Source organism: Scophthalmus maximus, chromosome 3 (genome assembly GCF_022379125.1).
Source record: "Scophthalmus maximus strain ysfricsl-2021 chromosome 3, ASM2237912v1, whole genome shotgun sequence".
Lineage (NCBI taxonomy): Eukaryota > Metazoa > Chordata > Actinopteri > Pleuronectiformes > Scophthalmidae > Scophthalmus > Scophthalmus maximus.
The window spans coordinates 12,247,593-12,264,557 of NC_061517.1; the positions used below are offsets into that span (position 1 = coordinate 12,247,593).

Sequence of the window (16,965 nt, forward strand, 5' to 3'; positions counted from 1 at the left end):
AGAGGGCTGGTTTTTCTTCTCTGGCCCCGCCCCCCTAGCTGGGGGGCGGGGCCGCCCCTCACATCTGTAGACAGTGAGCCCACATGCAGCTGGACGGAAGAGCGAGGCTTTGTCGGCACTCTGTCGCCACCTGGTGGCAAGACTTGACTCTGACATTTCATCAGAAAGGTTTCTTGACAATTTAGGGTTTTTTTTCTTCACAAAAATGAATTCACACATGAGGTTTGATTCATGAGAGTGCAAACTTTAATCAAGAACTTCAGCAGCTACATGACGATATGTTCAAATGATGTTAAAGCAGTTACAGCAGTTTTTCTTCATCAATTTATGACACTATTTTCTTCCCCATGGCCACAGATCTGTGTCCAAACCTTTGTGGCGAGCTGACAGTGTCGGCGCGCGGAGGCTGTCTCACCGCTGTGGTACAATATTTGCTTGATTCTCATAACTTTAGCTAAAAGGGCAAAATATAAACACGGCAGACAGCATCAGCCTGTTGCGTTTTTTGGCTACAAACACACACAAACACAAAGAAGCGTTCAGGTGTAAGGAACACCAGCTATATGTTTTCAGTATCTACAAAGTTTTCTCTTCATAAAAGCACAGTGATTAAGACTCTGCGTACAGACCTCGGTTTAGAGTGGTAATGTGCGGGTCTAGGTTTGTAATACTTCGATCTATAAAAGTAACTTTCAAAAAAGCCTCTGGTCAAAACATATAAAAACTTCATGGAACATAATCCATTAACACTGACAAACTGTGCACAGTTTTGTAATACTTAAGGCAATGATATAAACGTATATTAACAAAGCAGTTTTTGGGAAAGCATTTTTGTTTGAAGATTGTAAAAAAAAAAAAAGATTTAAAAGAAATCAATTTCAGTTGTGTAGGACGGTGGAAATCCTTAAACATTGTCATGCCTCAGGATATTAACCACAGCATGAGCCCTTTTGTAAATAAAAGACAAAGAGGACTTGTCCATGCTTTTCAACATTTATAAACTTGGTAGGTTGTGCAACATAGTCGCATCATTATCAAATATCTAATCAGCCAAAATGTTCTACTGAAGAATCTGTCCGATTTAGCACAGTTAACACTTCACGGATGATAAGCTACATGTAAAAGTGTCATAAATACTGGTGGACTGGTGTTTCTTTCAAGCACTTATGTCATCATTTTTTTTCTTCTTCAGTGATGATGGCAATCTAATTTACGCTGAATATACAAACACGCACACGTCACAGGTCACAGAAGCAACACTTATCGTAATATAGTATTTGAAGATCAAGCATAGATTCTTCTTCTAGTTGGTCTCTGCTACCAAATCATACCTTGAAAAACAGAAAGGACACAATTTGTCATTTGCATATCTTATCATATAATAATAGTTGCACGTAAATTTGTTGATACAACTAAAATTGTTTGTTGAGATTATTACCATTGTGTGACACCAGTCTTAAGGTCTATTGTGTCCAAGTCCAGCAGCAACTGAGGGCGACAAGGAAACAAAAACACTATCTCTCACGTTTCTCAAACTCTTGAGACTTGTGATTGTTAACTATCAACCCCAAGGCATTTTTGTGACCTTGAGCAACACTTAACTGTATTTCCGATACCAACGATGATTTATACTGTACCTTGCCGATAAGCTCCCTCTCCCTGCTCATGAATGAGACACTGTTCTTCACGGAGAGGTCCAGCCGTCTCTGTATGGATTCCTCAAGAGAGAACTCAAAGTCAAACCTATGGAGAGGGAGAAATAATCAATTAAAGCGCTTTCACCGCTTCTTAACCAACGTGAGTGTCTTTTTTGTTTTTCTTGCCTTTCGTTGAATTCGGGGTTGAGGTCTCTCTTCTTGGTGGCGGTTCTCCTCTTGGTTGTAGCCTTCTTGTCAGGCAGCAGGATGAAGGAAACATAAGGGTCCGCCCCGTCCTTGGAGCAGGCTGCCAGGGCTCTGTGGGTACATAGCAATCACATTCACAGCATGCATCGGTACACGGTGGCTGCGCTGGGTCAAAAATGTGATGATAAAAAGCAATGTATGTGGTGCGGAGACCTGCAGGAGTGAACAGTGATGAGAAGCCTGCTCTCCTCTGTGGAGTAGCCTATGGTAAGCTTCACCTGGCCTGCAGAGTTTGCATTTTCACTGGCCCTAAAGACACAGTGGAGAAAATGTGATTATTATTTTGATGATGTCTTTTCATACGCACACACACACACACACAAAAAAATACACATTGAGGAAAATAAACAGATTGGAAATCTTACAGGATGATATATACCAGAAAACAGCCTACAGGAAACGCAGATTACAACTTTCTTCACAGTAGAGGCAGTGACTATACAATGGGCATTGAACATTGTGTCTGTGTGTGTGTGTGTGTGTGTGTGTGTGTGTGTGTGTGTGTGTGTGCGTGCGTGCGTGCGTGCGTGTTTGTGTGTGTGTGTGTGTGTGTGTGTGTGTGTTTGAGACTCACATGGTGAATCCACCTCTGTGTCTGAGGTCCAGATGGGATGGAACCCATTTGGGGATGATTTCAACCTTGCTGCCGTCATTACCTGCATCCCCCGGGTCCGTGCGACACACCGCCAGCTGAGTGTCCAAAATCTGTAATCATTGCCAAATATCACTCTGCAGCTACATTACAAATACCTGCAGTAAAACACAACATTCCTGCAATAAATCCTACCGTCGTGTTCAGTTTTTATTGTCGTCCAGGTGTGAAGTGAAAAGGATGTTCATTTGCTCAGATCAGGGCCCTGAACATTTTAAGAAATGGAGCCATAGCAGCCACAGCTCCTCAATGTCCAGCTCTGGCAAATGTGCATTGGCTAGCTAAAGTAGGTCTGTATTTAAGAGCTTTTATATAATTTTATAGAAATACATTGCATGTTCACCTCATATGAGATAACCTCGTTTAATTGCATTGCACCCTGCAAATTCCTGAATTCAAATTTCATATCTTAATGAGCATATACATGTATTCCTTGTAGCCGCATTTAGCCTATTTTTATCTTTACATATATAAACTATGTGAACATTGCTCATAAATGCTAGCACATTGCAGCACCTAGAAAATAACCAACATTGTCAGTACCTTCAGTGTGGCCTTCAGCAGGATCTGGCTCTCTGGTAGAGCTCCATCCAGACTGAGCCAGCGGTCCAGCACCAGGCCCGGCTCAACCAGCACCTCCCTGAGAGGAAGGGTCAGGGACCCGAGGTTCAGGCCCCAGCTGTGGGAGAGCTGGACGAAAACACACACACACAAACAAGTTTTTTTTAAGTCTTTATGAAAGTCAGCTTTCACAGAAAGTTGTATCTGCCTTGCAGCCACATATTTTAAACAAAAAGCAGAAATACTGACTCTCACCTTCACTGTGAGTGTTTCATCTCTGGGGTCACGAACCAAAAAGTGAAAGGCTGCGTCCCATCGAGGCGACGTGGAGCGCTCACAGATCTTGGGAAAGAAAAAACACGGACATTATGAAATAACTTTTTCTTTTCTTTTTTTTGCTCAGTGTGAAAGTCACGATCCTACCTTGGTTTTATGTGAAACTCCTTTGAGTATAATCTCAGCCCCGGCTTTTGGTTCCTTTCCACTCTTCAGCTGAAATGTCATACGAGGAATAATGTAATAAAAACTCATATAAACAGCATCTACTAAAACTAACACATATTACATTACCAGGGATTTATCATATAAATTAATTAACATATTGCCACAGTTACAGTACAATTCAATCTGTGTGATTCAGAGTCATAATAAAAGCAACTATTGTACTTCTTCTCTCTTTGGGGTGAGAAAAAAAAACACATCACACAAAATAAAAAACAAGCAGAACCCCAAGGACTCATAGATGTGATCTCACCGGCAGGCCATGGGCACGCTCCACATACACAAATAGCACAGCTGCTGATGGCACAACCTTGTTCTGGTATGACTGCTGTGACTGGTACTGCAGGATCTGTAGGAAACAGGAAATGATGTCACACACACACAGAGAGAGAGAGAGAGAGAGAGAGAGAGAGGAGAAGAAGAAGAAGAAGAAGAAGAAGAAGAAGAAGGTAGAGAGAGTTTCAGCAAGACTTACAGTGCAAAAATAAAGTTGTGGTTAAAGTTATTGTGCAACACTGCCAGCAAAGATGTTGACATAAATTATCCATAAAAAGCATCGGCAAAGATGAGTTCACTATCCATAACTTGACATACTGCTTACACGCATGCATCACTCTCATAAGCCTCTCTGCAAAAGTGCTGTCCTTTCTTGTTGAATGGAAACTGTTGTATCTGCCTTAGCTACCAAACAACACTGCGAGTAAACAAGGGTACTGAGCTCATCATCTAAAGGATATGTTCTATTATTTCCAAGCTTTCAGTAATAATACTGGCTGAATAGCGAAAGTGCATTCTAAAGTTTAGCTGAAGTTAGACAAATCAATTGGATCTTATTACTGTTGTTGTGTTTCCTGGCCACAAATAAACCTCCAGAGGAAAGTTCACGCTCAGAGAGGTCCATGTAAACCTAAAGTAGGAATTCCATACAAGTAAAATACTGGAAGATATTCACACATTAACTTGACCTGAAAACTGTATCCTTTAAAGGGAGTGCGATCTTTAGGTTCTTCAGAGTTCTTTCAGGCAGGAGGTCCATTAAGTTTTGCAAAACATACATAGAAATAGGAGACTCTTTATTTTATGAAAATATCTGATGAAATATCAAACCTGCTCCAGTCTGGGTAGGTCGGAGACCCTGGGCAGCCACTCCAGCATCAGGTGAACTCGGCCGGACTTCACATCATTCAAGATGTACCACTGTAACAAGATAGGCACAGATATGTTCAATTTAACCATAATTTGTCAGATTATATGGTGAAATCATTTTTAACCATGTGTCACACACCGTATCGATGAACTGTGCGCTGATGATATCTCGTAGGTTAAGCTTGAACCTGCAAAGAAAGAATTCTTCTTTATCCTCTTTTTTCACTGACACATGGTGTTTAAGAGCCATGCAGTTATATTTTGAAATGTAAGGACACACCTCCCGAGGAAGTCATCCTGATCGATGTCCTTGTCAAACAACTCAAACTGGATCTCCTGACCAGGAAGCTGTGTTAAAATCACCTGGACAATAGAAAAACATATATATTAAATCTAATGTAAGCCCTTATCATTTCATCAGATTAATACAAGAACTAAAGAAAGGTAATACCTCAAAGAGCTCATTCCAGATGGGATTGAGGTTCTCTTTGATGGTGTGGCTGCGGAAGGTGATACCTGCCGCACGGATCTTGACATAGGGGTCACTCTTCCCCTTCACCATGCCTCCCATGAAGTTGTCCTTGGCTATCAGGTTTTGGGCCTCTACCAGGTGAATGCGCAGCACTCCCTGTGGGCAGAACAAGGGCGTTGGGTGTAATTGTAGTGCACGTTTGAGAGACTGTTTCACTCTGGGTAGCTTTCTTTACCTCAGTTGCAAACTCTGGGTCGGGTGTGGTGTGCTGCGGTCGTGTCGACGGAGGTTTAGCCAGCCCGCCGGGCCCCATGGGGTTCAGTTCCGATGTGATTCCCCCCTGACCCATCCCAGATCCAGAGGATGAAGGGCGAGGAGAAGGAGTTGTAGGAGTGGCATCATCATTCAGCCACATAACCTAGTTGGAGGCAAATAGAAAGATATGGTAATCAGATATTCGAGCAGTAAACTACTTCATAACATTCAGTTTGTTACTGGTAGTAAGAAAAAGATTCTTCATTTCAGAATAAACACAGAAGGGAAGATAGAGGTTTCTGCATGAGCTTTTTCACTGTTCTTATGAGGAACACAGAAAGATGAGGACATGTGGCTGGTCCTCAGTTGGGGTAAATTTAGGATTAGAAATTCTTGTAGTGAAAATAGTCATCTTAAGTCTAGTGATGAACACTTGGAGGTACATGTTTTTTAACTACAACTAGTGTACATTCTTGGATTTCTATGTGTTATGATCAAAAGGATTTGATGTCACAAGATGATGTCTGCGCTGACAGGGTTGTCATGAGTGTGAAACACAATAGCTTCTCTAGGCCAATGCGGTCCTTGGGTGCTGGTAGGATTTCAAAGTCTTCCACACTGACACATGACGCTGGGTTAGCTTCACTTGTCATGTATTCACTATACTTCACAACAAAGACGTCAAAGTTCGTCAGTGAAATACCAACCCTTAACACAATTTTGATGTAGATGCGGCTGGCTGAACCAGAATTTTCAAGACTGAACCACTGGTCCATGGTGAGTTCGGGGGTCGCCAGAATACGGGTCAGAGGAACGGTCAGACTGCCCAGGGACAGAGAGCGGTCATCATCTTTGACCTGATTGAAAATATTAATAAAAACAGGAGCACATGGAGTTATAATGGAAAACAGCAGGTAAGGGAAAAATCAAGAAGAGGAGAGAGCAGTTTACAGGGAAATTACATAGAACTACTAAAGTAAAAATCAATAGGGCATTAACTGTACTCACACCTTGGGAGTGAATATACAGCAAACTTAATTGGTGCGTTTAAGCTTTACTCATCATCATAATAATAACTTACTTGAAAGTCAATGTCTTGTTTGCGAGGATCCTGAATGAAGAAGGTAAAAGCATCCTCCCACACAGGGCTGTTGGTCCCATAACAAGTCTGCAAAAAAAATGAAAAAATATTATTATGTATATATATATATATATATATATATATATATATATTCTTACCTTGCTCTCTTTAGTTGTATCCTGAATGGAAATTTGGACGATTGGGCTTGGGTCCTTATTTCCTTTTCTCATCTACCACACATTAAATACATCAATGTGGTTAGCAAAAAGGAAAATTTGAGGTACACCACAGAACAGCATCTTAAATGATTATGATCTTACAGGAAGTTCATGTGCTTGGTCGAGATAGATGGCTAAGATGGCGGCAGATGGAGGATCAGCTGTCTTACTGCTCAGGTTCTGGTTCTTCTGGATCACCTGGTAGAAGAACAGCGGACCGGAGGCAAAGAACATGAAAATGTGAAGTGAAGTAACCACATTGTTCCCAATCTGATTCCACTCAGGAACTTTTGTCTCTTGTCAACACCCTCTTTCTCTAAACTGTCTTATTTTGAAGGCAAAAAATCACATAAATACGCATGGCATAAGAATGATGATGAACATTGATAAGTATCAGTGCATCTATTTATCCAAAGTTTTAGCCAAAGAAGATGAACTGTGTTCATTTATGTAGTTTAGCTGCAGACTCACCTCACTCAGTCTATCAGCAGAGGTCAGCAGAGAGAGCCACTCCAGCCTGAGGTGAACGCTGCCCGATGGGACGTCCTTCAGATTGAACCACTGTTTATACAAACAGGAAGCTTATTAAACACAATTTTCACAATCTTTTCCTCATCTGACTGCTTTCTTTGAGTCTGGACAGGATGCCAGGAATGGAAGTTGGTGAGATCAGAGCAGATCACGAGGAGGCACATGGGATCTGAAGTGTCACATGCTAAATGGATTACTGCAGTCTTACTCAGATGTTATCTTGGGCTAAAAATGTAATAACAATCATGTTTGCTGTTTATTATTTGTTCCGAGAGAAGAAGAAAAACACTACATGAAATGGCAAAATCCTGGATCTTTGTCAAACGTAAGCGGTACAACTTACATCATCCACAACTCTGGCCTTCTTCACGATATCAAGTTCCACTTTCACCCTAGAAGAGAGAGACATAGAGAGAGGTAGGGAGAGAGTCAACAAAGCCACGAATCAAAGAGATCAGGGATTTCAAATTTCACTGTGTCTTGGAAGCAATGTGTCAAGAGCAGAGATGGAAATGACATGAAAACCACATAGAGACCAAGAGAATGAGAATGAGTAAGCTACCTCCCCAGGAAGTCATCCTGGTCTGGGTCTTTGTCAAAAACTTCCACTTCCAACTCCTGACCAGGTACTTCATGGACAATCACCTGACACACACAGACATACACACATAAATGGACAAATACACACCACAAATATACAAATATAGATACAGCCACACACACACACACACACACACACAACACAACGCAATAACACAAGGGCATGCAAACAGAATCACAATGACAAGAACTTTTTACTCTAGTGCTCAGCAGATTTAATAATTTTGGACGCAGCACAAGTGTAGAAGGAGAGCGTCAGGAGATCAGACAAATGTGTCCCTGAGAGAAATGAATAGTTTTTGCCAAACCTGCTTATCTCAGAAAGCAGCTTCCTGTTAACGCAGAAGTAGATCAAATCTCCTCAGAACTGTTAATCTCTGAAGTCCCGGTGACATATTTACTACCAAACACTCTGCAGCCCAGAAGCAAGGACACCAATACCAAGCTATAACTTTTAGAACACAAACCTAGTGGGAAGTGCAAGTCTTGAATATCTCTTGTTTCTTTTTTACCTCTGCTTCAGCTTTATGCTCTTCCCTCCCAGCCCCTCTCACCTCGTACATCTCCCTCCACTGTGGGTTCAGGTTGCTGTCTACGTGATGAGAGGTGAAGATCTGGGTTCCTACGCGCAAAATGGCGTATGGGTCCGATTTCCCATCAATTATGCCCTTGATGACCGTGTCCTTAGCAGTCAGGTTTTCTGCCTCCAGCAGATGAATACGCACAACTCCCTAGCATTTGCACACATGCATGCACAGACAAAATCCAAATGTTAGTCGACTGCAATCTTCACAAAACATGGATTTTCATTCACAGTGGGAATTTGCTGTATGACTTTGCATTTGCAGCTAAAATTGTGAGACTACTTGAGTCTGTGTGGGTCCATGTTTCACCAGGCCATTGATTACTGAGACAGTTACCCTTGGGAGAGGGGAGCGGAGCTGCGCAACGTGCAGGTCAGCCACCAGGGGAACAGTGAGACGATTTGGGAGCACCAGGTGGGAGGCTATTGCATCCATTATCATAGTGTCCGACATGGCACTGCAAATGAATGCAAGGATGATGTTGGGGGGACACACAGGGACGGGGACACAGAAATAAAAACAAAGGCTATATACTACTGCCGACCACGTGAACATGAATAAATTACATGATATCAAGGGTTTACAGAGACAGAACCAACAGGAAACACCTACAGGTTAAAGATGAAGACAGTTTTCTGTGAAATACTGTTGGCAATATAACTGAACAAATAAGGACAAACTGTCATTGAAGGTATTGCCAGAGGAGACCGATGTGTCAACAACAAATTTACACCTCTGACAATGCTTTATTATATCAAGATCTTAATACACACCGTGTAGAATCAGTCACCATACAAATATATTGAATATGAATGGCAAATAGCGCAGTTGCTTAGTCTCTATTTGTCAGACAAGTAGTTAATTTTCTTATTCTATTTAATTGTAATGTAAATGATTCTACATTCTGATCTTACATAATGGGTCATAGTACTAGCTGAATACAAAGAATACCAGCACAGCATAAAGTTCGAACAAAGGATAAACCTGGCATTGTTAAATATTCTTTATCATCAAAAAATCATCAATCACATGAAAGAAACAAAACCAACAATGTGTTTTTCTTTCAATAACCTCTGACCTCACTAACTTTGTCTATGGTACTCAGGCCCAAGCTCCTTTGTTCCAACTTAAAAAGGGGCAAAAGTCACTAATTAATATAATAAGTAATTTTACAAAACAGATTGGAAATGCTAGTTAGAGGAAAAATGTATTTGTTGCACCAGGGCGGTCCGTGTAGGATTAAAATAAATTACAGTGGCAAAGTTCATGGTAATGACGGTACGTGTCAGTGCAACAGTGAGGCTCACTCGTATGTTTTAATAACCTAAGCCAACATTGAAGGTGAACGACACAGAGGAGTGAGCTGGCGTCAATATTTGTTAGTAGGATCAAGTCAGTGTGGGTTTTAGGCTTTTTATGAGATTTGTTGACATGAGTAAAAATGAAGGATATTGCCATCCTTATGCTTAAGGATGTGACACATCTGTTGCTGAACAGAGACAAATATGAGCACTGCTGCCTGTCTGTCTTTGTGATTGAAGGTCATGAATAAATCACAAGTTATCTGTAGTATCAATTGGATCAGTTCCATAAAGTACAGTCCCCAAACTTTTTTCCATCCCAAAAAAAGACCTAAAACTGAAATGGGAACTCCTCATTAAAAAAACAACAATAGGCAATAATGAGCTCTATCATGTTCATGCTCTATAACATCAACTCACTTCAGCCCAGGGATATCCAGCAGGTTTGTTAGTCCAGTCCAATTGATGTCCAGTTTCTACATATATGAAACAACAATACAGATGCAAGAAATGGTAATTGAATTAGCGCAGGCCCTTATTAAACAATGCAGAGTTGAAAATCAGAAAACACTCACAGGCCTGCTAATGAAGAACATTGTGACGGCTCCAACCAGTGGCACATCTCCGATCAGAGGCTCAAGGATCACACGCAGCTTCCCATGGAGCTACAAAGAGACATTTTTTTGTTCACAGCATGTTTTTCAGACTACAAGTAATAATGTATAGCCATCTTAGTTATTCTTCTTGTACCTGGATTCCTTTCACTCCGGCTTTGCAGAAGTACTTCTTGATTTCAACATTGACTTCGACATCACCGGCATACCTGCAATAGAAGAGCCGTGATAAGTCTGGAGGTACACGTTCAACCAAGTGAAGCGGTTGATTAAAGTTATGACGAAGCTGATTTTCTCTCTTGTGCTAAGTAAACAATGATCTACTGTGACAGATAAGGACAACCCCTTGGGAAGGACTCAAATGAGAATAATAAGAAGTAATAAAAGTTGTCATGCATTACCTCAGGTCCAAATCCAATATCACTTGTCTCTTATCGTGTTCTGTGTGAGCCTTCACACCAGCCACCTTCAAAGCCTGTGAACAAAGCAGCTGCTGTTAAACAACTCTGGTAGAAGGAATCAGCAAGGATTCACATAAAGATTATCATTCGCTGTAATGAAATTCTCATCTGCATGCTTGTCATAAAGAGGATAGTGACACGAGCCCTGCATTTCCAGACTCACATAAATATGACTCAAATCAGTACCCGAGGCTTCACTGTATTATTTTTTTTTGTTCACGGCACATTAAGAGGATGATTTGCTGCATTTATGACAGACTATTCAGATACCTTTTCTCCTATGTTGACCTTGGTGAAGCTGAGAGTCTGCAGATGAAGACTGGATGCACGGATCGCAGGAGCAATGGTTTCTACCAGCAGCTTCTCCAGATACTGGCCAACAAAGGGCCAAGCCTGCTGCAGGATCTATGTGACACAACGTGTGGACATTCATTGCAGAGCCACCACCACTCAAGTTGTCATTACATGGAAGGTACATATGATTGTCATGAAATATGCAGTTCATATCCATAAAAATTTGATTCAGTGAGTACTATCAACGAATTATAATTTGTATAAAAGCTCTAAGCAAACAACTTCCTGCTACAATATTTAGCAGTACATGTCAGCAAATGACAGAACTATTCACACGCATAGACAAACAGACCTTTCACAACACCCTGACCACTGAAAGCCCTGTGGTTGGAGGGCTGTTCAGAGAAGGTTTCACAGAGACCCATCAGACAGAGGATTCGAAATTGAATTGAAATGGCTTAACCATCAATAATTCATGGAGGATTTTATTAAATTAATTAATCAAGTGCGCTCCACTTAGTAATCACTTTGTAGAACATCATTGTGAAGTACAATGCTAGTACTTGGAACTAATCAAATTTTATTTAAACAATAACAATCAATCAATTAATAAAAAGCAAATCGGCTGAAGGCATATGACATTTGTTACAGCTCAACATTTTGGAAGAAGAATGTTTCTAATAATAAATTCATTATATTTACATTGGTTTAAAAGCAGAGAAATTATGGATGATGGAGGATCTGCATAACAGCAATAAGTTTATTTTGATATATCTATTTCCACAGTTTCTTAGTGTCTTAATGGTGAATTGTGTGTGTCGATAGTGTGTCAGTGTTAACACTCAACACGCCTCAGCCTCACACTCGTGTCAGCTTCAGCATTTCAGTGCGAGGTGTAAGAGTGAGACATCCTGTCCTGTGAGTTTACCAATCCTCTGACCTCCAGCTACACCAGTCACGAGACTGGTGATGCAAACAAGCTCCAGCTACGTGTCCTATACATTATTGAACACGCAGTTATGGACATGCAGTTAGGAAAGTGTTGGCTCCTCGCAGGCTTTTGTCACATCCATTACCCTCAGACGTTATCAGCTCCCTTTCTCTGCAGGTAATCATTTCTTGAAGTTGTGAAAACATGAAACACAATGAGAACAGTTTGAGGCTGATGTGTGTTTGTCAGTGGCTGAAAGTGAGGATGGTGAGTGTGTCATGAAGCCTGCAGGAGAGACATGGGCTGGTTGAAAGATGAGCCCAGCGACATTACAATTCCACAATCTGGTCTTCTGTCACCGAGTTCATTACATTTTTTTCCTCCAGAAGGGCACTTTGCATTATTAGTATTCAGAGCCACGCTTGCCCCATACTGATGTGAAATTATTATACTGACAAAGAGACCGCAATATGATCTGATCCTCTCTCTCTGCCTCTTAATTACACCAGTAGATTTTCTGCTTCGACGGAGAAGCTGCAACGGGAGCCGGGTCACTTCCGGTCCACACAAGTGCTCTTTATCTTAATACCCAATGTGAGGCAATGAAAGCTACTGTTGTTACTCCAGTGAATCAAGAACACCTTATTTTGAAAATGACCCGCTGTTTCCTTTGCTTTGCTGAGAGTTCAGTTAAATGAGTGGTTCTGAATATAATAATAATAATAAAAAAACATACCTTATTCACCCACTCCACTTTTTCCACATCTGGAAAGTTGACCAGTGGACAAGTATGTGGGTCAGGCTGGAAGTGAAATATGACAGGGTGGTGTGAAATCACATCGAACAACGGGAAAAATAATTAAGATACTTGATTCTTTTCACAGACCTAATGTTTTCCCAGGGCATACAGTCAATACAGAGGCAGATACTTTGATAAAGCTCTACTTTTGTTTTTGAAATGGAAATGTTCACATTCTTACACTTGTATTGTTTAATTACAAGGCAGTAATCCGAGTAGCTCTACTTGATTACAAATACAACACCCCTTCTTTGTCTTTTAACCTGTTTCGTGTCTGTTTACATATTCAAACTAGAAGTTTAATTTGGTTCCTGCTGAAATTTCAGGACATCATCCACCACATACTGCAAATTAGACAGACTCAGTCTCAGATTAGGCCTATCTGCTCTAAACACTCTCTCTCTCCCTCTCTCTCTCCAGATATGGTGGTGGTGGTCCTGCCTCTGCTCTGCTCTGCTCTGAAGGATGTTGTGAGTCATCAAGTTTTTTTGGATGGCAGCGGAGTGAGAAAGGAAGAGGAAACACTTCACAGACAAATCTGTCAGTATGTCTCTCAACATCAGATTCATTTTTTCCCCCACCTTTACCTTACAAAGAGCTCATCTGAGATGTTAATACACATTGGTTCAGACTAATCCACCAGGCACTGCACACAAGAAATGCCTAAACATGTGGCCGATCTGGGACAGGAGGAAAATACAGTGAGCAAAATAGACAACACGTTTATTTCATCTAAGTGTTGCAAGTGTCTTTTCATGTGTACGAGTTCACTGAACAAATAACATAACGAGTGCCAACCAATGCGTAAGAGCACATGCACTGAGATGCAAAAGTAGCTGCGATGCAGCTCAAATCCAGCCGGACAGATGTGGCAGATGTGGCGGGTGACAGAGAGTGAGCATCGCGGGCCAAAGTGTGGCTGCATGGTCCTTACCCAGGGTGGCAAATCCCTTTTGGCTCGGAAAGCCTTCTCGGTGGTGAATTCCCTCTCGTGGTCCAGGAGGTACATGGCGGACTTGAGCCTGGTCATTTTCTCCAGTCGACTGTGTTTCCATCCCATGTAGACCATCAGACCGAACAGGACCAGGCTGATGCTGAAGCCGTAGTATCCGGCCAGGTACACGGGCAGGAGCGCGGCCAGGCACTTACCGAACGACCACAGCACGCTGACTGCGCGTTCACTGGGCAGCTGCTGGGCCGGCGGGGCCGGAGCTGCGGCCACCGCGCCCGGCTCGGCTGCGCCCGCGGCTGGCATCGCACGATCCCGTGTGACTTCACTGAACGACCTGGCCCTCCGCTGCAGGCTCTTGCTGCTGTGGCCGGGCTGGCAGTGGCCAGTGGCGACTTACCGCCGACGTCTTGTGGAAACCATCGAGATAACGTCGACAAAAGTGCGGGCTTCGGTCGATTGGAGTATGCTCACGGGTTCCCCCCCTCTCCGCTGTGCGCCACCGCGGTTCCGCAGGCCACCGAAACGGACTGTTCCGTGTTTCATTTACGTGTGAAGAGCCGAACAGAGAGCAGGACCAGAGAGAGAGAGAGAGAGAGAGGGCGGTCTCTCTGCACGAAGGCCTCCTTCACATGAAATCCCGTAGATATCTAAACCCTCTTAACCTGTGTCGTCTTGCTCGGACTCGGACGGAGCGCGCATGCCACAACCAATGTGGGCGAATATATAGGCAGAGGGAGACACGGTGTTATTCTGAGCGACATCATCGTGGTCATCATCATGAAAACTATGGAGCCCACGACACCACTAACGTGCGTGTTGTTCAACCCGTTATCTCCAATGCCTCTGCGCGCGCAAGCGCTCGTCTCCACTGCAGCAGCTCTCAGCTGAGCGTGACGGTGCCAACAGGTCCGTCCACAGAAAGGTGCATCAGCTCTGCTGCTGGATCGACTCACACATCAGCTGCCGTGCGCGCACTCTGGTTTATTTTATTATTTTTTTGAATTATAAGTCATGATCCAAGCCGCAGAGTGAGTCGTGACACCACTGAGCATGTGCGCCACCGACGCAGTGTTTTGTGCACGTCGTTCCCTCAATGTACAGTGTGCCTGGCAACAGTGACAGAGCTGGTGTAAAGCTGCTCCCCGGTTACCAGGCTGCAGCAGCAGTTCTAGCTCGAGGCCTGTTTGCTTACAGGGTAAACTGTTTGATGATCCTTTGTGTAAACAGATACACGGAGAACATGCAGCCAGTCAAGCAACCATCACCAGGATGGCAGGATCCCAGAACTTATAATAGATCTACAACAAATGCTCCTTAAATATCTTTTTGCGCATAGAAACCAAAAAGTACATTGTCATTGTCCTGTATTAGATATCTGTTCTAACATCTGTACCTAAACCAGTCTCTGACATGTAGGGCCTAATCACGGTTTTGATTTCTATAAGGTGTTCCCATATTTTAATTAGCAGCTGTGGGTGTTTATTTGTTGTTTTTAAATTGGAACGATAGGCTACATTTGGTACTTTTATATTGTACATACACAGATAGTTCAATATATATATATATATGTTTACGAATTACTTTGTATTATATTCCAGAATTCACTGTTAGAAACAGCGATAACATAATTTCATCTCAGTAATGAACGTTAGCCTAATGCAAGCGCCGCTGTTCTGTTCTGCAACAGGGAGAAGCAGAAGTAGCAGTCACAGGATAATGAGTCTTATCTGTGATCAACATCACAGGAGAAGTATAAAGTGGTTCCAACTGGACCCCATGGCAGTCAGGTGTCAGTTTGGCTTTGAGCACGTGGTCTTATGGAATGTTCAGCATTCCTTACAAATCAACATGTTTACACTTAAATATGAATTTTAAGTACTTTGCAAAAACATGTCATATGCTTTGTTTCTTTCACTGGGACATTGCTCACAGAAGACAAATACTGGGCATTGTGGGTACAACAAGTTTTCTGGGTATTTCTTTAGCGTGTTAACAACACCACCTACTGAGCGTTTTGTGTGCAAACTCAGTAAAAGACAACTCGAGTGAGTTTATTAGAATGTTCCTGTTACCACAGAGGTTCAGGTGCTGCATAGAAAATAAAACATGGGACCAAAAAACAAGAATAAGACTTGGAATCCCTTTGTCCTTATATACCTTTAGCAGAGAGCTCAGTTAATAATTAAGATATGTTTCAATCTTTGCTGGGGCATGCTTGTCCCCAGCCAAGAGTTTTGTTTTCACCAAACTGTAAGTTACAGATATAGATAATGTTGCTGGGCATTGACAAAGTATTATAGTTATTTCATTTGACAGGATCAGACAGAGTTTATAAGTATTTTCCCCCATTCAGATAATACAGCATACCACATTGCAGTTAACAGTTGGTTGTATTGTTCCATAAAGTAATTAGGGCTGTATGCTGTGGTTAGTGAGGTATAATTTATAACATATCCACTAATACTGAAAGCAGAATTCTCTTTATATATTCTGTTTTCAGTATAATTTTTTTTTAAAAGAAAAGAAAATTGAGTTGTAAAAGGAGCAGTATTGTATAAATACGGTCCTCTTAATGACTTATCATAATTGATAGTAATTGACCTTACAGGTCAGGACTGGATGAATCATCGGGCTGCCTTCAAGGGTCAAAACAAGATATATCAGTGAGTTGCCGTGAGCTCCGTACCAAGGTTACAGTATTCACACGCCCACTCAAGTCATGGGATGTGGATAGAAACGTAAAATCATTTTCTAATCCACAACTTCCCCTTTACATGTGACTGCAATTCAAGCAGGTTAAAAATATTAAAACGATACTGTAAGGGTCACTCAATAGACAATGCATCACAATGTGACATTACTACAATTTCCAGCATGATTATTAATCCTCAGTGAACTCTAGATGTGAAACCGAGCATTGCTCAAATGAGTTTCTTTAGCCCAAAATGAAAACCATTGTGCTTCTCGCCCATTATACCAGATGTTGTCATTTGTACTGTAAGTCGCAGAAGTACAAAGGAACTATTATTCAAGCACTGTATATGTATTATATTTTCATAAGACAATGTTGAACCTTCTGGTAAGTGGACAATCCTCTCGTTTGCAGAT

General features: G+C 41.9%; 1 protein-coding gene across 1 annotated transcript; it reads right to left on the bottom strand.

Annotated features, from left to right (window-relative positions):
- Positions 1-223: 223 nt before the first annotated feature.
- On the bottom strand, positions 224-14,704 carry esyt1a (extended synaptotagmin-like protein 1a). Its single transcript, XM_035645121.2, has 31 exons — positions 13,840-14,704; positions 12,843-12,908; positions 11,152-11,286; positions 10,822-10,895; positions 10,557-10,629; positions 10,382-10,471; positions 10,227-10,282; positions 8,842-8,962; positions 8,476-8,652; positions 7,884-7,966; positions 7,665-7,713; positions 7,262-7,351; positions 6,893-6,988; positions 6,731-6,802; positions 6,573-6,659; positions 6,199-6,348; positions 5,472-5,654; positions 5,216-5,392; positions 5,045-5,127; positions 4,904-4,952; positions 4,726-4,815; positions 3,872-3,967; positions 3,541-3,609; positions 3,373-3,459; positions 3,100-3,246; positions 2,479-2,609; positions 2,058-2,153; positions 1,824-1,955; positions 1,638-1,743; positions 1,439-1,488; positions 224-1,331 (listed from the first exon to the last, which is right to left on the bottom strand). Exons 1-31 carry the CDS (start codon positions 14,158-14,160, stop codon positions 1,304-1,306), a joined length of 3,264 nt encoding a protein of 1,087 aa, XP_035501014.1. The 5' UTR covers positions 14,161-14,704; the 3' UTR covers positions 224-1,303.
- Positions 14,705-16,965: the final 2,261 nt, after the last annotated feature.